An 18,137-nucleotide genomic window follows, 5' to 3' on the forward strand; every position below is an offset into this window, starting at 1 on the left:
CAAAATGAGGTCCACGAGCCATTTGCAGCCTGCAGCTGTTTTTTATTGGGCCGTTGCACATAAAAAAATGACAAAAACATTGAAAAAAATCGAAGTTTCTTTAAAGCGGAACAAGACAATGGGGAGTCAATGTTAATAATAAAAAATGTATTTCTTTACAAAGGGGGTGTCCAAAGTGAGGTCCACGAGCCATTTGCAGCCTGCAGCTGTTTTTTTATTGGCCTGTGGCACATAAAAAAATAACAAAAACATTGAAAATTCCAAGTTTCTTTAAAGCAGAAGACAATGGGGAGTCAATGTTAATAATAAAAAACATATTCTTAACAAAGGTGTCCAAACTAAGGTTCACGGGCCATTTGGAGCCTGCTTCTGTTTTTTTATTGGTCCGTGGCACATAAAAAAAATAGCAAAAACATTGAAAAATCTAAGTTTCTTTAAAGCAGAACAAGACAATGGTGAGTCAATGTTAATAATAAAAAATATATTTCTTAACAAAAGGTGTCCAAACTAATGTCCATGGGCCATTTGCAGCTTACTGCTGTTTTTTATTGGTCTGTGGCACATAAAAAAAAAATCAGTAATTTTACGAGAATGTCGTAATATTATGAAGTAAAAAAAAAATAATATTTTAGTTACATAAAGTTATATATTTTTTGGAGTTTTCTTTATGAAAAAAGTTATTATGTATAATGAGAATAAAGTCAAAATATTATGAGCATTAATCATTAGTGGAAATTTATAAACTCATAATATGAGGAAAATTAATGTAGTTTAACTAGCATAGAGTTGAAATGTTAAAGGAATTTTTATTTTTTGATAGTCATAATATTATGAGAAATAAAAGAGTTGTAAGTACTGAAAAAATAGGCTGGGGGAAAATATATATTATGAGAATGAAGTCCAAATTATTAAGATATAATGGAAATACATTTATTAGAGATTATTTAAGAAGAAAATTAAATATTTGGGAAAATAACCACTTTTTTTGCAGATTCATACATCCACATTTTAGAGTGTACTATCAATCGCTCACCTGGGAGGAGAGGCACAAACTCGTAGAAGAGCTCCAAGCATTTATGGCGACATTCCGTCTGAGGTCGACCGCATTGCTCCAGAAGCCATAAAACCACGTCTGACAGACACAGCGCTTCATCAGCTGGAAACCCTCTGATTGATGACAGATTTTTCTGAATAACATTCTTAATAATAATAATAATAATAATACAGTGGGGGGATCTACTGTACATATATGACCCTGCTTGCATACGATGGAACCAACCTTGGGATGCGTCGCTTGGCACTGTGCTGATTGAGAACGGGGGCCTTGTGCTTGATGATGCGTTTCAGGTGGTCGATGGCGCCGTTGCACTGCTGCAGCGTTCCTGCGGATGTATCAAAAAGCGAGACGTGTTATCGTGCATGTCTGGTTTTTGACACGTTTTGTAGAATTCATTGAAGAATTTTACCCATGGATCGCTCATCCGAGTGGGCAAGAGCAAGACTTTCTACGAATAAGACCAGCACCTCGAAGACAAACTGCTCCACCAAGGAACTTTCCTCCCTGGAAAAGAAGCCAGTATGATTAACTCCAGGTAGATTTACACGCTTTAGCAAGTAAGAATTAAAAAAAACACACCTGTTACACCTGCAAACGTAATAACTGCCCACAAACGTAATACAAATCTGCAGCTTTGAATGTAATAATCCCGCAAATGTAATACATTTCCCACAAACGTAATAAAATTTGTCCACTGCAAACGTAATACTTCCTGCAAATGTAATAACTATTACATTTGCAAAAATGTATTTCTTTACAAAGGGGGTGTCCAAACTAAGGTCCATGGGCCATTTGCAGCCTGCTGCTGTTTTTTTATTGGTCTGTGGCACATAAAAAAATAACAAAAGCATTGAAAAATCAGCAGTAAAAGTAATTTTACGAGAATGTCGTAATATTGGTAAAAATATGAGGTAAAAAAATAAGATTTTTGTTGCTTAAAGTTATATATTTTTTGGGAGTTTTCTTTTTGGAAAAAGTTATGTTACGAGAATAAAGTCAAAATATTATGAGCATTAAGTCATTAGTGGAAATTTATAAACTCATATGAGGAAAATTAATGTAGTTTAACATAGAGTTGAAGAGCATAGAGTTGAAATATTGAAGGAAAAATCTGTTATTTTTGATAGTCATAATATTAATGTAATAAAATGTAATGACTATTACATTTGCAGGAAATGATTACATTTTGTTTGTACATGTGCGTTTTAATTACAGTATATTATTGGATGTGTGATTTGGTGTGTATATGGGGAAAAAATAAAAGAAATAATATATTAATAATAGTAATAATAATTTTATTACCACGATTGCAACTATCACAATGTTATTTTTTAATTAAAATAAATTATAATTTAATAATTAAAGATTCCTTTAATGTATTCAAACGATAGTCTTTGAATAATATTTTTTCCACAAAAAAATAAATAATTATCTTGTTAAAATCCTCAAAATGAGATCTACACCTTCTCCCTCATTAAAAGAAGAAATAAACAACCACAAAGATCATTATTTTGTTTCATATTACATTTGTGGGAAGTTATTACATTTACAGATTTTCACTTTCCCACATATATTTAATAATATAATAATTCATGTAATAATAATAATATTTGTATTATAATATACAAAAGTATTATAATATAATATATAAACGTAATAGTTATTACATTTGCAGGAAATTCAGTATTACGTTTGCAGTCGGCAAATTTTGTTATGTTTGTGGGAAATTTATTACATTTGCGGGATTATTACATTCAAAGCTGCAGATTTGTATTATGTTTGTGGGCAGTGTAACACACACCTGAACTGCCTGTAGATGCTGTTGAAGGCCAAAGCGGCCCCCAGCCTTTTGAAGCCGTTGGGGTGCAGAGCCAAGTTGTAGATGCGCTTGAACAGCGACTTCATGTTGGTGGGGCTCTTCTCTTGCTGCTTGGGGCTGGTTTGCTTTATCGACCATTTCACAAACTCTTCCATGCAGCGGCCGCAAAAGTCCCTGAGAGTGCTGTCCTTTGGGTCCACGACTCCGTCCTAAGACAAAAAACAAACATGGCGTGTGGTTGAATATATAAAAAACAAAACATGCAGATTTACGCAAGTTGTAGGCATAAAAATGGCTATTAAATCAACAAAAAAAATCAAATATGAGGCGTTCAAAAAGATGTGATATGAAGTGTAATTACAGGATCTGTGACCTTTAAGAAGCAGGACCCGTCAAGTGGCGTGTGCGATGTCAACTAGCTAGAGTTGACTGTGTAGAGAGGGGCCGACAGCAGCTCCTGTGGGAATGTTCACTGCATGTGTTCTCTTCTTAATAAAACGACCGACTTATTTATGTCAAAGATGGCTGATTACTATTATAGTATTACTACTATATTGGGTAATACTGGTGTAAAGGTGATTATAGGGTTGTTACTTCATATCTACAGGGCTCTAATGTAAAAAAAAACAAAAAACATTTACAATGGTCTAATGACAAAAATATTCCATTGTTTAATATTGGCTGCACGGCGGGCATGTGGTTAGCGTGCAGACCTCACAGCCCGGGTTCAATTCCACCCTCGGGCCATCTCTGTGTGGAGTTTGCATGTTCTCCTCGTGCATTGGTGGGTTTTCTCCGGGTACTCCGGTTTCCTCCCACATTCCAAAAAACATGCTAGGTTAATTGGCGACTCCAAATTGATAAAATAAACAGTACATATAATGTTTTTTTTTTTTTTTTCGGAATTACAATTAAGAAAAAACAGGAGCTGGCATTATTCAACCACAAGCTGGACCCCCCAATTGAAAAATGCAAATGTTAGACAGTAGGAACTGCGTGTGAAATGCCAATTTGTGCCAAAATGACACGTTAAAGTTATTTATTACTATTTTTATATATTATGATAACGGTGGGGGGCTTCATGGCGGCCGAGTGGTTTGCACGCAGGCCTCACAGCTAGGAAACCCGAGTTCAGTTCCACCCTCTGCCATCTCTGTGCGGAGTTTTGCATGTTCTCTTCGGGAATCCGGTTTCCTCCCACATTCCAAAAACATGCTAGGTTAATTAGCGACTCCAAATTGTCCATAGGTATGAATGTGTCCAGGGTGTACCCCGCCTCTCGCCCAAAGACAGCTGGGATAGGCTCCAGCATCCCCCGTGACCCTCGTGAGGAAAAGCGGTAGAAAATGAATGAATGAATGAATGTTAATCCTGGGAAGTTTCAGGGAAATATCAGTTCCCAGTTGCGCAGACCTCAGCTAGGAGACCTGGGTTCAATTCCACCCTTGGCCATCTCTGTGTGGAGTTTGCATGTTCTCCCCGTGCATGCGTGGGTTTTCTCCGGGTACTCCGGTTTCCTCCCACATTCCAAAAACATGCTAGGTTAATTGGCCACTCCAAATTGTCCATAGGTATGAATGTGAGTGTGAATGGTTGTTTGTCTAAATGTGCCCTGTGATTGGCTGACTGGCGACCTATTTAATTTTTTTTTAAAGTTTAATATTGAATCCGACTTCGCAAGAACCTACCAGAATGGCTTCGAGAACAGCGACCGTATCTTGGCTCTCAAACTTCTTGTTGTTGGTAAACCAGTGGATCAGCTGCATTACTAGCGGTTCAAAAAGCTGCCTGGTTACCTGTGAGGGGGGGTAAAACATTAATTTAGCAACATCATTGTAGTCCATATATGACATATATACCATCCAGATACTATACACACAGTGACAAATGCCATGTCTCAATTTGGGCACTTCCGTACTTACACTTAGCATCTTAATGATCAGGCCCCCGACTACTCTCATCACTTATTTCCTGTCTTCATGACATGACTTCCTGCATACCTGATCAACATCGCAGGCCAGACGCAGCAGCACAGGAAAGAGTCTCTTGTGCAGCTTGTACATCGGCGGGAGTTGATTCTTTCCCTCCACCATCTGAGCGCTCTTCCCAACCATGTAGAGCACCAAGCTGTGAAGCAGCTCACAAGCCGCTACCTGCATCACAGGAAGGAGGACACGTTTAGGAACTCCAGGGTTGAGGAAAAGATGAGGACTCGTGCAGAAAATCAGACAAGAGATGCCATACTTTGGTTTGTCTGTCACTAGTGGAAAGCGCCAGTTCGCTGATCCGAGGCAGGAAAGGGTCAAGATAGATAACGGGCTTCATGTCGGCGAACGGAACAGGGAAGCTGAGTCTTTTCTCCGTATCCCAGGCCACAAACTTCTTCATCGTCTCCTCTGATGAGACCACTAAGTGACAGAACAGAGGCTTTAAAAAATAAAAATACACGCGCGCGTATATACATACATACGTACGTACACACGCGCGCGCGTATATACATACATACGTATACACACACGCGCGCGTATATACATACATACGTATACACACGCGCGCGTATATACATACATACGTACACACACGCGCGCGTATATACATACATACGTATACACACACGCGCGCGTATATACATACATACGTATACACACACGCGCGCGTATATACATACATACGTATACACACACGCGCGCGTATATACATACATACGTATACACACACGCGCGCGTATATACATAAATACGTATACATACACACGTATACACACACGCATATACACACACACGTATACACACACGCGTATACACACACGCGTATACACACACGCGTATACACACACGCGTATACACACACGCGTATACACACACGCGTATACACACACGCGTATACACACACGCGTATACACACACGCGTATACACACACGCGTATACACACACGCGTATACACACACGCGTATACACACGCGTATACACACGCGTATACACACGCGTATACACACGCGTATACACACGCGTATACACACGCGTATACACACGCGTATACACACGCGTATACACACACGTATACACACATGTATACACACACGTATACACACACGTATACACACACGTATACACACACACGTATACACACACGTATACACACACGTATACACACACACGTATACACACACGTATACACACACACGTATACACACACACGTATACACACACACGTATACACACACACGTATACACACACACGTATACACACGTATACACACACACGTATACACACACGTATACACACACGTATACACACACGTATACACACACACGTATACACACACATACACACGTATACACACACACGTATACACACACATACACACGTATACACACACACGTATACACATACATACACACGTATACACACACACGTATACACACACATACACACGTATACACACACACGTATACACACACATACACACGTATACACACACACGTATACACACACATACATACGTATACACACACGTATACACACACGTATATACATACATACATACGTATACACACACGTATATACATACATACATACGTATACACACACGTATATACATACATACATACGTATACACACACGTATATACATACATACATACGTATACACACACGTATATACACACACACACATGTATACACACACGTATATACACACACACACATGTATACACACACGTATATACACACACACACATGTATACACACACGTATATACACACACACACATGTATACACACACGTATATACACACACACACACGTATACACACACGTATATACATACACACACACGTATACACACACGTATATACATACACACACACGTATACACACACGTATATACATACACACACACGTATACACACACGTATATACATACACACACGTATACACACACGTATATACACACACACACACGTATATACATACATACATGCATAGACACACACGTATATACATACATACATGCATAGACACACACGTATATACATACATACATGCATAGACACACACACATATACATACATACATGCATAGACACACACACATATACATACATACATGCATACACACACACACACACACACACGGTTGGAAGCATCCAATCCAATATGGATGGTGTCACCTGCTATCAGGTTTCTGTTGAGCTTCCCTCCCAAGCGACCCAACAACTTGACCACCCTGAGCCTCACCATGGAAAGTGGAGCCTCCTCCTGCAATCACACATAAAGGATACCTTTTCTTTCCTTCCCAATGCTCTTGTATTCAGCATTGGGAATGGGAACGAGCTTGTCGTTTATAAGGAATGATCAATGGGGAAACCTTCAAAACATGCGAGAATGTCAACCAATGAAGAGTACATAGTTAGAGAGTTAGGGAAGGTCTAACTATTGAGATAGAACTGAAGGTCCCGCTGGTGACATTGTGTCATGTTTGTATGCATCAAAGCTCTCTTCACTACCATGGAAAGCTGGTTGGACTTCTTCAGGAGCCTGGTCATCACTCTGCTGTATCCTTTCTCGCTTTTTGTGGACAAGGAGGACATCACCTCCCAGACGCTGTCCTCTTTGTCTGAAGTCAAAGAAGACACGGTTACCGTACCTCCATGACGAGAGAGAGTTGTCTTTTGTTTTTTTTGTTCGCCGGCTTACTGTCACTGGAGTTGGTTTTGAGGTACCCGTCCAGAAGAGGCAGCACCAGCTTGTAACAAGGCTGCATGGTCTCCGACGGGATGTGGTTGGACCAGTCCTCAAGAGCATCAAGGGCTGCATTAGCCAAAGGGACGTGGCTAAGACCCAACCTCAGGGCTGTCTAAACAACAGAGGAAGAGTTTATTCAAAGGGGGGCTATTGTCTTGATTTTTCAACCCTTTGTATTGAACTGGGGCTGCACGGCGGTCGTGTGGTTAGCATGCAGACCTCACAGCTAGGAGACCCGGGTTCAATCATCTCTGTGTGGAGTTTGCATGTTGTCTCCGTGCATGCGTGGGTGTTCTCCGGGTACTCCGGTTTCCTCCCACATTCCAAAAACATGCTAGGTTAATTGGTGACTCCAAATTGTCCATAGGTATGAATGCGAGTGTGAATGGTTGTTTGTCTATATGTGGCCCTGTGATTGGCTGGCGACCAGTCCAGGGTGTAGCCCGCCTCTTACCCGAAGACAGCTGGGATAGGCTCCAGCACCCCCCGCGACCCTCATGAGGAAAAAGCGGTAGAAAATGAATGAATGAATGAAGTCTAAAGGTGACTATAGGGGTGTTAGTTCATGTCTAGAGAGCTCTAATGATAAAAATCCATATTTAGAAGGTGAGGGGAGAACATGGAAACTCCACACAGAGATGGCCGAGGGTGGGATTGAACCCTGGTCTACTAGCTGTGAGGCCTGCACGCAAACCACTTGTCTACCATACAGCCAGTCTTATTCATGTCTCTTATTATGTATTTTGGGTAATACAAGTCTAAAGGTGACTATAGGGGTGCTAATTCATGTCTAGAGAGCTCTAATAATGATAAAAATCCATATTTAGAAGGTGAAGGGAGAACATGCAAACTCCACACAGTGATGGCCGAGGGTGGGATTGAACCCTGGTCTCCTAGCTGTGAGGCCTGCACGCAGACCACTTGTTCACCATACAGCCAGTCTGATTCATGTCTCTTATGTATTTTGGCTAATACAAGTCTAAAGTTGACTATAGGGATGCTAGTTCATGTCTAGAGAGCTCTAATAATGATGAAAATCCATATTTAGAAGGTGAGGGGGAGATGGCCGAGGGTGGGATTGAACCCTGGTCTCCTAGCTGTGAGGTCTGCACGCTAACCACTCAACCACCGTGCAGCCCCACTAAATTTTCAGAGAAATAATTTTTTTTTGCCAATTTGCAGGGCTGTGAATACTGAATTGTGAATGTACTACAGTGTATTATCCCAATAGTACTTTTACAATATGCAGTGGGCCTCATAATGGCCGCTGTTTTAAACTGCTATTGTAAATTTGGCAAAAGCTACCCACCTCCAGAGCAGGACAGTACACCTTGATGTCCACGGCAACAATGTTGTAGTGCAGCGAGAGCACAAACGTCAAGCAGGAAGCCAGCAGCTCGTCTTTGTACTGCTTCATCCTCACACAGACCTGGTCAAACAGCACAGTTCGGTCACTCATCTTACCTAAAACAAAGCTAACCTCATATTATTGGCGGGTGGTAACATGGAGGCAATACCTCTTTTCCGAACTTGGAGAATAACGCAAAACAAGCACTTTTCTCAGCATCACTTTGGGAGGAAGCAGCGGCTGTCAGACCAACTCCCTGTGGAAAAACGTTTCATTATTTGTTAAATCTGAAACTAAATATGTTTTTTTTGTATGTTTTGAAAGAATACCTGATAATATTTGACTTTCTTGGCAATTTTCATGGTGACAGAGAGCAGCTTGTAAAAACCACTGACAAGAGGGTTTCGGATGGAGTGGAGGATAAGCTCGTGGCTGAAGGGGTACATCCAAGTGTGGAAATATTCCACATGCTTATAAAGCAACAGCTCACTGTCGAGGCAAAACAGAGAGGTCTTAGTTGCTCGACCAGATTTGTGTCAACTGTTTAACAAATTGATTATTTTGTGCCACAGAGACAAAAAAAAAATGCTAACAACATTACATGGTTTGATATACATGCTGTGATCATGCATTAACACGTATACTGATGATAACGTAATAGTTGCAGTACCGAAACTTCTTTTCTCGGCGCATTGATACACATACTTATGCTAGTTCTGTCCACAACAACAGCGGCGACAACACTTACAATGTCCACTCTCATTGGGATGGCTGTGTCTTCCAGCACAAGTGTTTTAAATCATCAAAATATATGCATGCTAACATTAGCATACCAGTATTTCTAAACGTTTTCGTACGTGGGCACATAGAGAAACATATAAACACAAGTATGGTAGGTCCTAGCATGCTAATGTTAGCACTGCTAGCATACCATAACATTTGCATGATAGCATTTTCAGACATTTTCATGGCTAGACACTTATAATCAACATTAACATGCTAGGTGTTAGCATGCCAGCGTTATCGTGTTAGCATGCTAGCATGAGCGTACCAGTATTTCTAGACGTTTTCATTGGTAGACACATACGTATAGAAACACTTGGCACGAGGTCTAAGCATTGCTAATGTTAGCACTGCTAGCATGCTAATATTTGCATGATGGCATTTTTAGACATTTTCATAGCTAGACACTTATATAATCACCCCATTATGCTAGGGGTTACCATAGTAACATTAGCATACCAGTATTTCTAGGCGTTTTCACAGGTAGACACACATGGAAACAATTGGCACTATTATGCTAGGTCTTAGCATGCTAATGTTAGCACTGCTAGCATGCTAATATCTGCATGATAGCATTTTTTGACATTTTCATAGCTAGACACATATAATCATCCCTATTATTCTAGGTGTTAGCATGCCAACTTTATCATGTTAGCATTGCTAGGATGATAACATTAGCATACCAGTATTTCTCGATGTTTTCATAGGTAGAACACATAGAAACACTTGGCACTATTATGCCAGGTCTTAGCATGCCAACGTTATCGTGTTAGCACACTAACATTAGCATACCAGTATTTCTAGGCGTTTTCACAGGTTGACATATAGACACTTGGCACTATTATGCTAGGTCTTAGCATGCTAATATTTGCATGATAGCATTTTTTGACATTTTTATAGCAGGACATTTATATAACCACCCCCTATTTTGCTAGGTGTTATCATGCCAACTTTATCATGTTATTATTGTTATTGCTAGGATGATAAAATTAGCATACCAGTATTTCTAGATGTTTTCATAGGTAGACATATGGCACTATTATGCCAGGTCTTAGCATGCCAAATGTGGGACTGCAATTAACCGCGATAAACGAGGGCCTACTGTACCGTACGTGTCAATTTTATTTGTGCGACATCATCCATTACCTGCAGAAGTCAACCAAATTTATAAAGGCAGTGAAGTCTTTCATCTTATTGGGCAAAAGATGAGCAGTAGGGTCAGAAGAGGGCACAGCATGCGCCACGTCATCTGCAACCTGATAGGACAAAGAGGTACGTGATTATGAAAACCAGTTCTGCAGACAAAGATGCTGACTGTTGCATAATTATTCAATAAGCGCCTGGTTATTTCAACATCAACATAAATGGTCAATGGCTGTCGTCGACATAAAATCTGAAACCCGAAGAAGTCATTCCTATGCAAAATCATTCCGTCATATAATTTCCATAATTGCTCATTTTGCATGAGTGTGTTGAGGCCATGTCTGCATGAATACGGACGTTTTAAAACACATTTTGGCCTGTCTTCAACACATAAACATGGGTTTTGTCCCTAAAAATGGGGGAAAAAAAAGAGTGGAAAGTAAAAAAAAAAAAAAAAAGGTAAAACTGAAAAAAAATAGCAAAAATAAAATCCTCCAAGTCATGTGTGTACTAATTTTTAAATGAATATACATGTAATTGGATAAAATATCTCACTATATTGCAGTGTTGGCTGCTTAATTACCTAGCATACCTTGTGGGCACCTAATGAATACAACTATAATAGTGTTAGTACATCTCTAAAGTAATGGTTTAATTTCATTTGAACATGCATCAGATTACAATTGAATGCATCACATAATCAGTTCACAGTTCCACATGTCCAAAAGGAGTAGGAAGAAGCAAAGCTTATTAAATCCTACCCCTGGTAGGATCTGGTACTTTTACAATCAGTAACTGTTATATTTGTTCACTTCCTGCTTTCCTAATATAATTTAATTTTTATTTTATTTTTATTATTTTTGTTTTTTTATTTATTTTTTAGTTTAGATTATTAATTTTTTTTTATGTATTTTTTATTTTAAAAAATAAATTATTTTTTTCCTCTCTATTTCTCCTCTCTTGTAGAGAAGTATTGGATGACATTTTTAGGGAATTGGTTATTTTTAGCCTTATGCATTATTTTAGCTGTTTGAAGATGAACTATATCAGCAAGTTGAAGTATTTGTGATTTTAGAAATAAGGAGTTAGTATGTTCTCTGTAGGCGGCATTATGAATTATCCTTACTGACCTTTTTTGCAACTAGTAATAGTACTATGTGACAACTCACTTCCTCTCCTGGTGTGACTTTTTGCACCGTCAAGTCCAATTTCTCCACGATCCGAAGGAGCGATTTGACCAACTCGTCATAAAGAATGTGACTCAACGACAAAAGGTCCGCGTTTTGGCTTTCGAAAGCATTGTCCAAAAAGCCTGAATCCTGTGGAAGCAGACAAAAAGTGGAGAAGACCTGAAGTAGACATCAACTAAATGACGTACTGAAGCTACCTTCAACTGATCGCACTCTAGCAGGCTTCTGTAGAGGGCGAGGTAGTTCTTGCTGGAGGGAACCTTCCACTTTCCAACAAGAACCTCTGATGACTCGGAGGGATTAGTGTCAACGTCTTTAACCTGGAAAAAAAAAAAACGAAAAAAAATGTAAAATTGTATCGTAAGGCGTATAGAAGAATTGTAACGGACCTCAGCAATCACTAGGGGTTTCGAACAAACCCGGATCAATCCTTGATGCACTGTAAAAGAAGCAAATATAAAAAAAAGTGTTCAATTCCAATGTCGTAACGATTACTCATTCACATATTTGTTTGTGTTTCAGAGCAACGTACCCACGGAACTAATGAAACTCCACAGAACGGGGCCTTTAGATGCCATGGCCACCAGCACCTTGATGATGGACCTGCTGCAAGCCATCTGCATTTTGTCGCTATAATGAGGGAAGCTGTCAATCTGCACCACAAGGAGACGCTCCAGGAGTGGAGTATACACTTCTGGAACCTGAAACCAAAAAAAAAAAAAAATCAAGCATCTAAAAAAAAAATGGCTCACTATTTACAACTAAAGTGGTTGCCCCCTTTATGATTTCTTATTGTTTTGCATTTTTTGTCACACTTAAATGTTTCAAATCAAAGAAATTGAAAGATTAGTCGATGACAACACAATTGAACACAAAATACAGTTTCTAATGAAACTTATTAAAATGAGTATAAAATCCCCACCATATTAAAACATAAACAAAATGTCGACAACACGGAATGAGTGGTGAACCTACCCAGGAGTGGCCGGCCAACCAAAATGACCCCAAGAGCGCAGCAATGACTTATCTAAGAGGTCGCAAAAGACCCCACATCATCATCCTGCAGGCCTCACTTGCCTCAGTTAAGGTCAGTGTTCATGACTCCACCATAAGAAAAAGACACCGGGTTCCAAGACCAAAACCACTGCTGAACAAAAACAACATTAAGGCTGGTCTCAATTTTTCAGAAAACATCTTCATGACCCTCAAGATGTTTAGGAACGTGTGTGTCCCATTACATCTGGTGTAAAAGTGATGCTGCATTTCAGAAAAAGAACATCATACTAATAGTAAAAATATGGTGGTGGTAGTGTGATGGTCTGGGATGGACTTGCAGTGATAGAATGAACCATGAATTCTGTCTACCAAAAAAATCCTGAAGAAGAATGTCCGGCCATCTGTTGGTGAAACCAACTTTGGTTCTGCAGCAAGACAATGATCCAAAACACATCGCCAAATCCACCTCTGAATATCTGAAGCCTTTTAAAAGGCTGGAAAAGCATCCCAAGTGTCTGAATGACAAATAATCTGTGGTCTAACAAGACAAAAATTTAATGTACAGTAAAATATGGTGGCGGTAGTGTGATGGTTTGAGACAAGCTGTGATAAATGGAACCAAAAAATCCTGAAGGTCGGTGTTCATGACTACCATAAGACAGACACTGGGCCAAAACGGCCTGCATGGCAGAGTTCCAAGACCAAAACCACTGCTGCAACACAAAGAACATTAAGGGTTGTCTCTGTCAGACCTTAGAGAAAGTACTCTGTGGTCTGACAAGACAAAAGTTGAATGTACAGTAAATTATGGTGGCGGTAGTGTGATGGTTTGAGACATGCTGTGATAAATGGAACCAAAAAAATCCTGAAGGAGAATGTCCGACCATCTGTTGGTGACCTCAAACTGAAACCAACTTGGGTTCCACAGTAGGATAGTGAACTTTGGGAAAATACTCTGTGGTCTGATGAGACAAGAATTTAACATTTTGGAAGGTGTGTCTCATTCTATGTGGTGTAAAAGTAACGACACATCATACCTACAGTAAAATATAGTGGAGGTAGTGTGATGGTCTAGGGCTGTTTTGCTGCTTCAAGACCCAGAAGATATGCTGTGATAAATGGAACCATGAATTCTACTGAAGGAGAATGTTCTCCCATCTGTTGGTGACCTCAAACTGAAACCATCTTGGATTCTACAGCAGGACAATGACCCAAAACAAACCAGCAAGTCCACCTCGGAATGCCTGAAGAAAAACCAAATGAAGACTTTGGAGTGACCTAGTCCAAGTCCTGACCTGAACCCTATTGAGATGCTGTGGTATGACCTTAAAAATCCACTTTATGCTGGAAAAGCCTCCAATGCGGCTGAATGACAACAATTCTGCAAAGATGATGGGGCAAAATTCCTCCACAGTGCTGCACAAATTTTTGATTGCAGTTGTTGCTGGTAAGGGTGGCCCAACTAGTTATTAGGTTTATTTTTTTTCCTTTAATAATAAAAACTTTCATCTAAAAAATGCATTTTGTGTTCACTTGTGTTGTTGTTGGCTAATATTTAAATTAGTTTGATGATCTGAAACACTATAAGTGTGACAAATATATATTTTTTCCACACTACTGATGTTTTTTTTTATGTTCATGACCTTGTCCAGGTGAATAAGGACGCTCGCTATAGAATCCAGGAAACTGGGCAACTGGTAGAAGCTTTCGTCCTCCCCGTCGGATTCGGTGAGGTACATCTGTTTACAGCGCTGAATCAGCTCGGTGTACATCAAGTCCACATCTTGAGGGCAAACTTTCTTGCACGGCTTCAGGATTAAAGAAAAGATTATCAAATCAATGACGGTGCTGTCAAATGTCTTTTTTTTTTGTCTTTAACGTTCAACCTACAGCTGCGAAGAATCCATATCCTCGGATGGCAATGGATAGTTCCTTGTGGGTCGACTCCATGGTCTTAATGATGTTGCAGAACTTTTGCATGAAGAACTTCAACTTGCTCTTGTGCTCCTCAATATTTTCCGCCACGAGCATGGACACCTATCAATTCAAGTAGTAAAAAAAAAATAATAATAATCCATTGTCACTATATTGACAGTTACTATGGTACACATAATGTCATTGTATGGTCATATCACCTCGTACTTTGGTACGTGACAAAAAATTACAAAATTTAAAAATTCAAAAAAACAAAACAAAAACAACTTAAACTGTATTATTGAAAGCAGGAAGTGAACAAATGTAACAGTTACTGATTGTAAAAGTACCAGATGGAGGGGTAGGATTTAATAAGCTTTGCTTCTTCCTACTCCTTTTGGACATGTGGAACTGTGAACTGATTATGTGATGCATTCAATTGTAAAAAATATATATATATATATATATATATATATATATATATATAGACAGTTACTATGGTACCCATTATGTCATTGTATGGTCATATCACCACGTACTTCGTTACGTGACAAAAAATATTATAAAATTTATAAAAATTCAATATATATATAAATTTTAAAATTTAAATACAAACAAAAATTATAAAATTTATAAAAAATCATAAAATATTTTTTTTAAAATTACATTATATTAGGAAAGCAGGAAGTGAACAAATGTAACAGTCACTGATTGTAAAAGTACCAGATGGAGGGGTAGGATTTAATAAGCTTTGCTTCTTCCTACTCCTTTTGGACATGTGGAACTGTGAACTGATTATGTGATGCATTCAATTGTAATCTGATGCATGTTCAAATGAAATTAAACCATTACCATTACCAAATACAACATTGTGATTGTATTCAAATGGAATATTCACCTGTTTGAGGAAAGATTCGAGTGCGTAGTAGCTGGTCTTTTTCATCTCGTTGTTGATGTGACCACAGAGCTTGGACATGGCGTCAAACAGCTCTCTGTAGTAGTCCAGGAGGCAGCTGCTGAACTGGGATGCGTGCCTGGCGAACAATCTTAGCCCCGCTGTTTGAGAAAGAGTTTTGTTTGGTTTTTTTCAAACTCATATTTGAGTCTCAAATTCATTAGTCCAAGAAATGAGAACGCTTACCGAAAGTGATAGCATAACGATTCATTTCCACCTAGGACCAAAAAGAAACACATAGGCAATAGGGCAAGGGGCTCAAACTCAATTTACCTGGGGGCCACCGGAGCTAGGTTCTGGGTGAAGCCGGGCCGCATCAGGTTTAAAAAAAAAAAAACGCATTTATTAAAAACTGGAGAAAAAAAATACTATCTTCAATGCTTTTGCTTCTGTTATACCCTACACTTTTTCAGTACTTTGGTTCCGGTTTTCCACACCAAAATATCTGATAAAACATTCCACTGTTCTCAAATATCTTAATTTTTCTATACACAAAATAAGATTAAAAAAAAATAAAAACAAATTAAGAATAAAGACAATAAATCAATCAGTAATAAATAAGAAAAATAATAAAACAGCAAATAAGAAAAACGTAAGAAACCACATACAGTTGGTAGAGAAATTATTTTTTTCAGATTCAAATGTATAGTATTAACAGTTATTTAACCTTTAACATGAACATGAATGAAACGTAATAATTGAAACGTAATAATTTTACCCAATTAGCAAGTTAGCATCGTACTCTGTTCCATCTGGGAGCAGCGTCGTAACGTTAACAACATGTTTGATGAGATGCTTTATCTTGACGTGTATTTTCCGTTTTATTCCAAATCATTTCCTGCATTTATTGGTACCCAGCGTCGTCATAAGCCTTTAGCTTCATTGCTAATCCAAAGCAAAACAGGGCGGGGTAACAGGGTAGGGTCACAGTATGGGCGGGGCAAAATCATGTTAATTGTGTCCGGTGTGCGCACAGCTTTAAGCTGTCATTTCAATATTAAACTTTGGTATCAAGGGGGGGGGCCTCAAACTGGCGTCTTGCGGGCCGCATTTGGCCCGCGGGGCCGCAAGTTTGAGACCACTGCAATAGGGTATGGACATTTTAAGGTCCAGATTGTGGCCCAGGGGACATTTGTCCCCGTTTTTTCCCCCCCTAATTGTAGGAATACAATTTTTTTTTACCGTATGCGACCCTTGCAGGGAAAAGTTTGAACACCCCTAAGCTAGATGATCGTATAAAACATACCTGTATGTGAAGATATGGCATTTACCTTAGGATTAATTGCCTTAAATGTATATTGAAATATTTCCTTGCATGTGGCTGGGTCTGCAAGGCAAAGACACACACACACACACAGGTGGACAAACGTACATATGGATGCAAGGCTTGTATGGTGCCGTTTCGACATCTGGGAGCTCACCTTCCTCCATCGTTTTGGTGAAGTTGACCATGAGAGCAGTGATTCCTCTCAAACAGCCAGCAACGACCATCAGTTTGGGCTCCTTTGTTGTGGAAGTCATCTGCAAAAATAATAATAATAATGTGGCGCGCATGATTCCGTGAGGCCAGTCAGTTGTTTGACAGGAGCCTAACTCCACCCCCCCCACAAACCTCACGACAAGCTTGTCAATGCAAATTCCAGGAGTTCATTACCCAATTGAACAGCCTGACACTCACTTGTTTCACAGTTTCATCTTAGAAACATTAAACTCATCACACAGCAACTTAACACTCATAAATTATACCTCAAAAATATACAAACATGTAACAATATGCGTTTATAATAGGGGGGTGAAAAACCCAACATTTTGAAGTTTTCCCATAAGACATGTTGTATGAGAAAGCCATTTAATTGGAGGAGCATAGAAGGCATAGAAAGTGGTTGATGGCAATGCCAATGCTGCCTCTGTCCACCAAAGAGAACCAGAGGACCCAGAGCCCAAAGTCCATCTGGGAGGCTGACGTCATTGCAGCGTCCCAATTAAATGCATTGCTCAGACACAACAAATTATGGGTTTGTTTGTTTTCCATTTTAAACTTGTATTGGTACATGGTCGTATATTTCTGAGATATACCCTTAGGGGTGCTAAGGTACTGTGTGATGAATTTAGGGTTAGTGTTTCAGTATGATGACACAGAGTCAGACTGTTATATTGTGCTTTTGAGTGCACTGATAGCTCATGATTG

General features: G+C 39.3%; 1 protein-coding gene across 1 annotated transcript in view; it reads right to left on the reverse strand.

The window, feature by feature from the left end:
- Positions 1–18,137, reverse strand: part of prkdc (protein kinase, DNA-activated, catalytic subunit) — a 69,969-nt gene that overhangs the window by 48,952 nt on the left and 2,880 nt on the right. Inside the window, exons 7-30 of the mRNA XM_058060910.2 lie at positions 17,371–17,470; positions 17,221–17,276; positions 16,136–16,166; positions 15,893–16,050; positions 14,971–15,117; positions 14,724–14,888; positions 12,617–12,785; positions 12,474–12,523; positions 12,282–12,404; positions 12,064–12,213; positions 10,898–11,007; positions 9,298–9,457; positions 9,138–9,224; positions 8,930–9,049; positions 7,573–7,732; positions 7,383–7,492; positions 7,047–7,134; positions 5,121–5,284; positions 4,877–5,029; positions 4,565–4,672; positions 2,859–3,085; positions 1,467–1,561; positions 1,280–1,382; positions 1,034–1,167 (exon numbers count right to left, since the gene is read on the reverse strand). Coding sequence (XP_057916893.2) covers positions 1,034–1,167; positions 1,280–1,382; positions 1,467–1,561; positions 2,859–3,085; positions 4,565–4,672; positions 4,877–5,029; positions 5,121–5,284; positions 7,047–7,134; positions 7,383–7,492; positions 7,573–7,732; positions 8,930–9,049; positions 9,138–9,224; positions 9,298–9,457; positions 10,898–11,007; positions 12,064–12,213; positions 12,282–12,404; positions 12,474–12,523; positions 12,617–12,785; positions 14,724–14,888; positions 14,971–15,117; positions 15,893–16,050; positions 16,136–16,166; positions 17,221–17,276; positions 17,371–17,470 — 2,968 coding nt within the window. The remainder of the gene's footprint in view (positions 1–1,033; positions 1,168–1,279; positions 1,383–1,466; positions 1,562–2,858; positions 3,086–4,564; positions 4,673–4,876; positions 5,030–5,120; positions 5,285–7,046; positions 7,135–7,382; positions 7,493–7,572; positions 7,733–8,929; positions 9,050–9,137; positions 9,225–9,297; positions 9,458–10,897; positions 11,008–12,063; positions 12,214–12,281; positions 12,405–12,473; positions 12,524–12,616; positions 12,786–14,723; positions 14,889–14,970; positions 15,118–15,892; positions 16,051–16,135; positions 16,167–17,220; positions 17,277–17,370; positions 17,471–18,137) is intronic.

This window comes from Doryrhamphus excisus, linkage group LG5 (assembly GCF_037039965.1).
Source record: "Doryrhamphus excisus strain RoL-2023G ecotype Guam linkage group LG5, RoL_Dexc_Guam_v1.1, whole genome shotgun sequence".
Lineage (NCBI taxonomy): Eukaryota > Metazoa > Chordata > Actinopteri > Syngnathiformes > Syngnathidae > Doryrhamphus > Doryrhamphus excisus.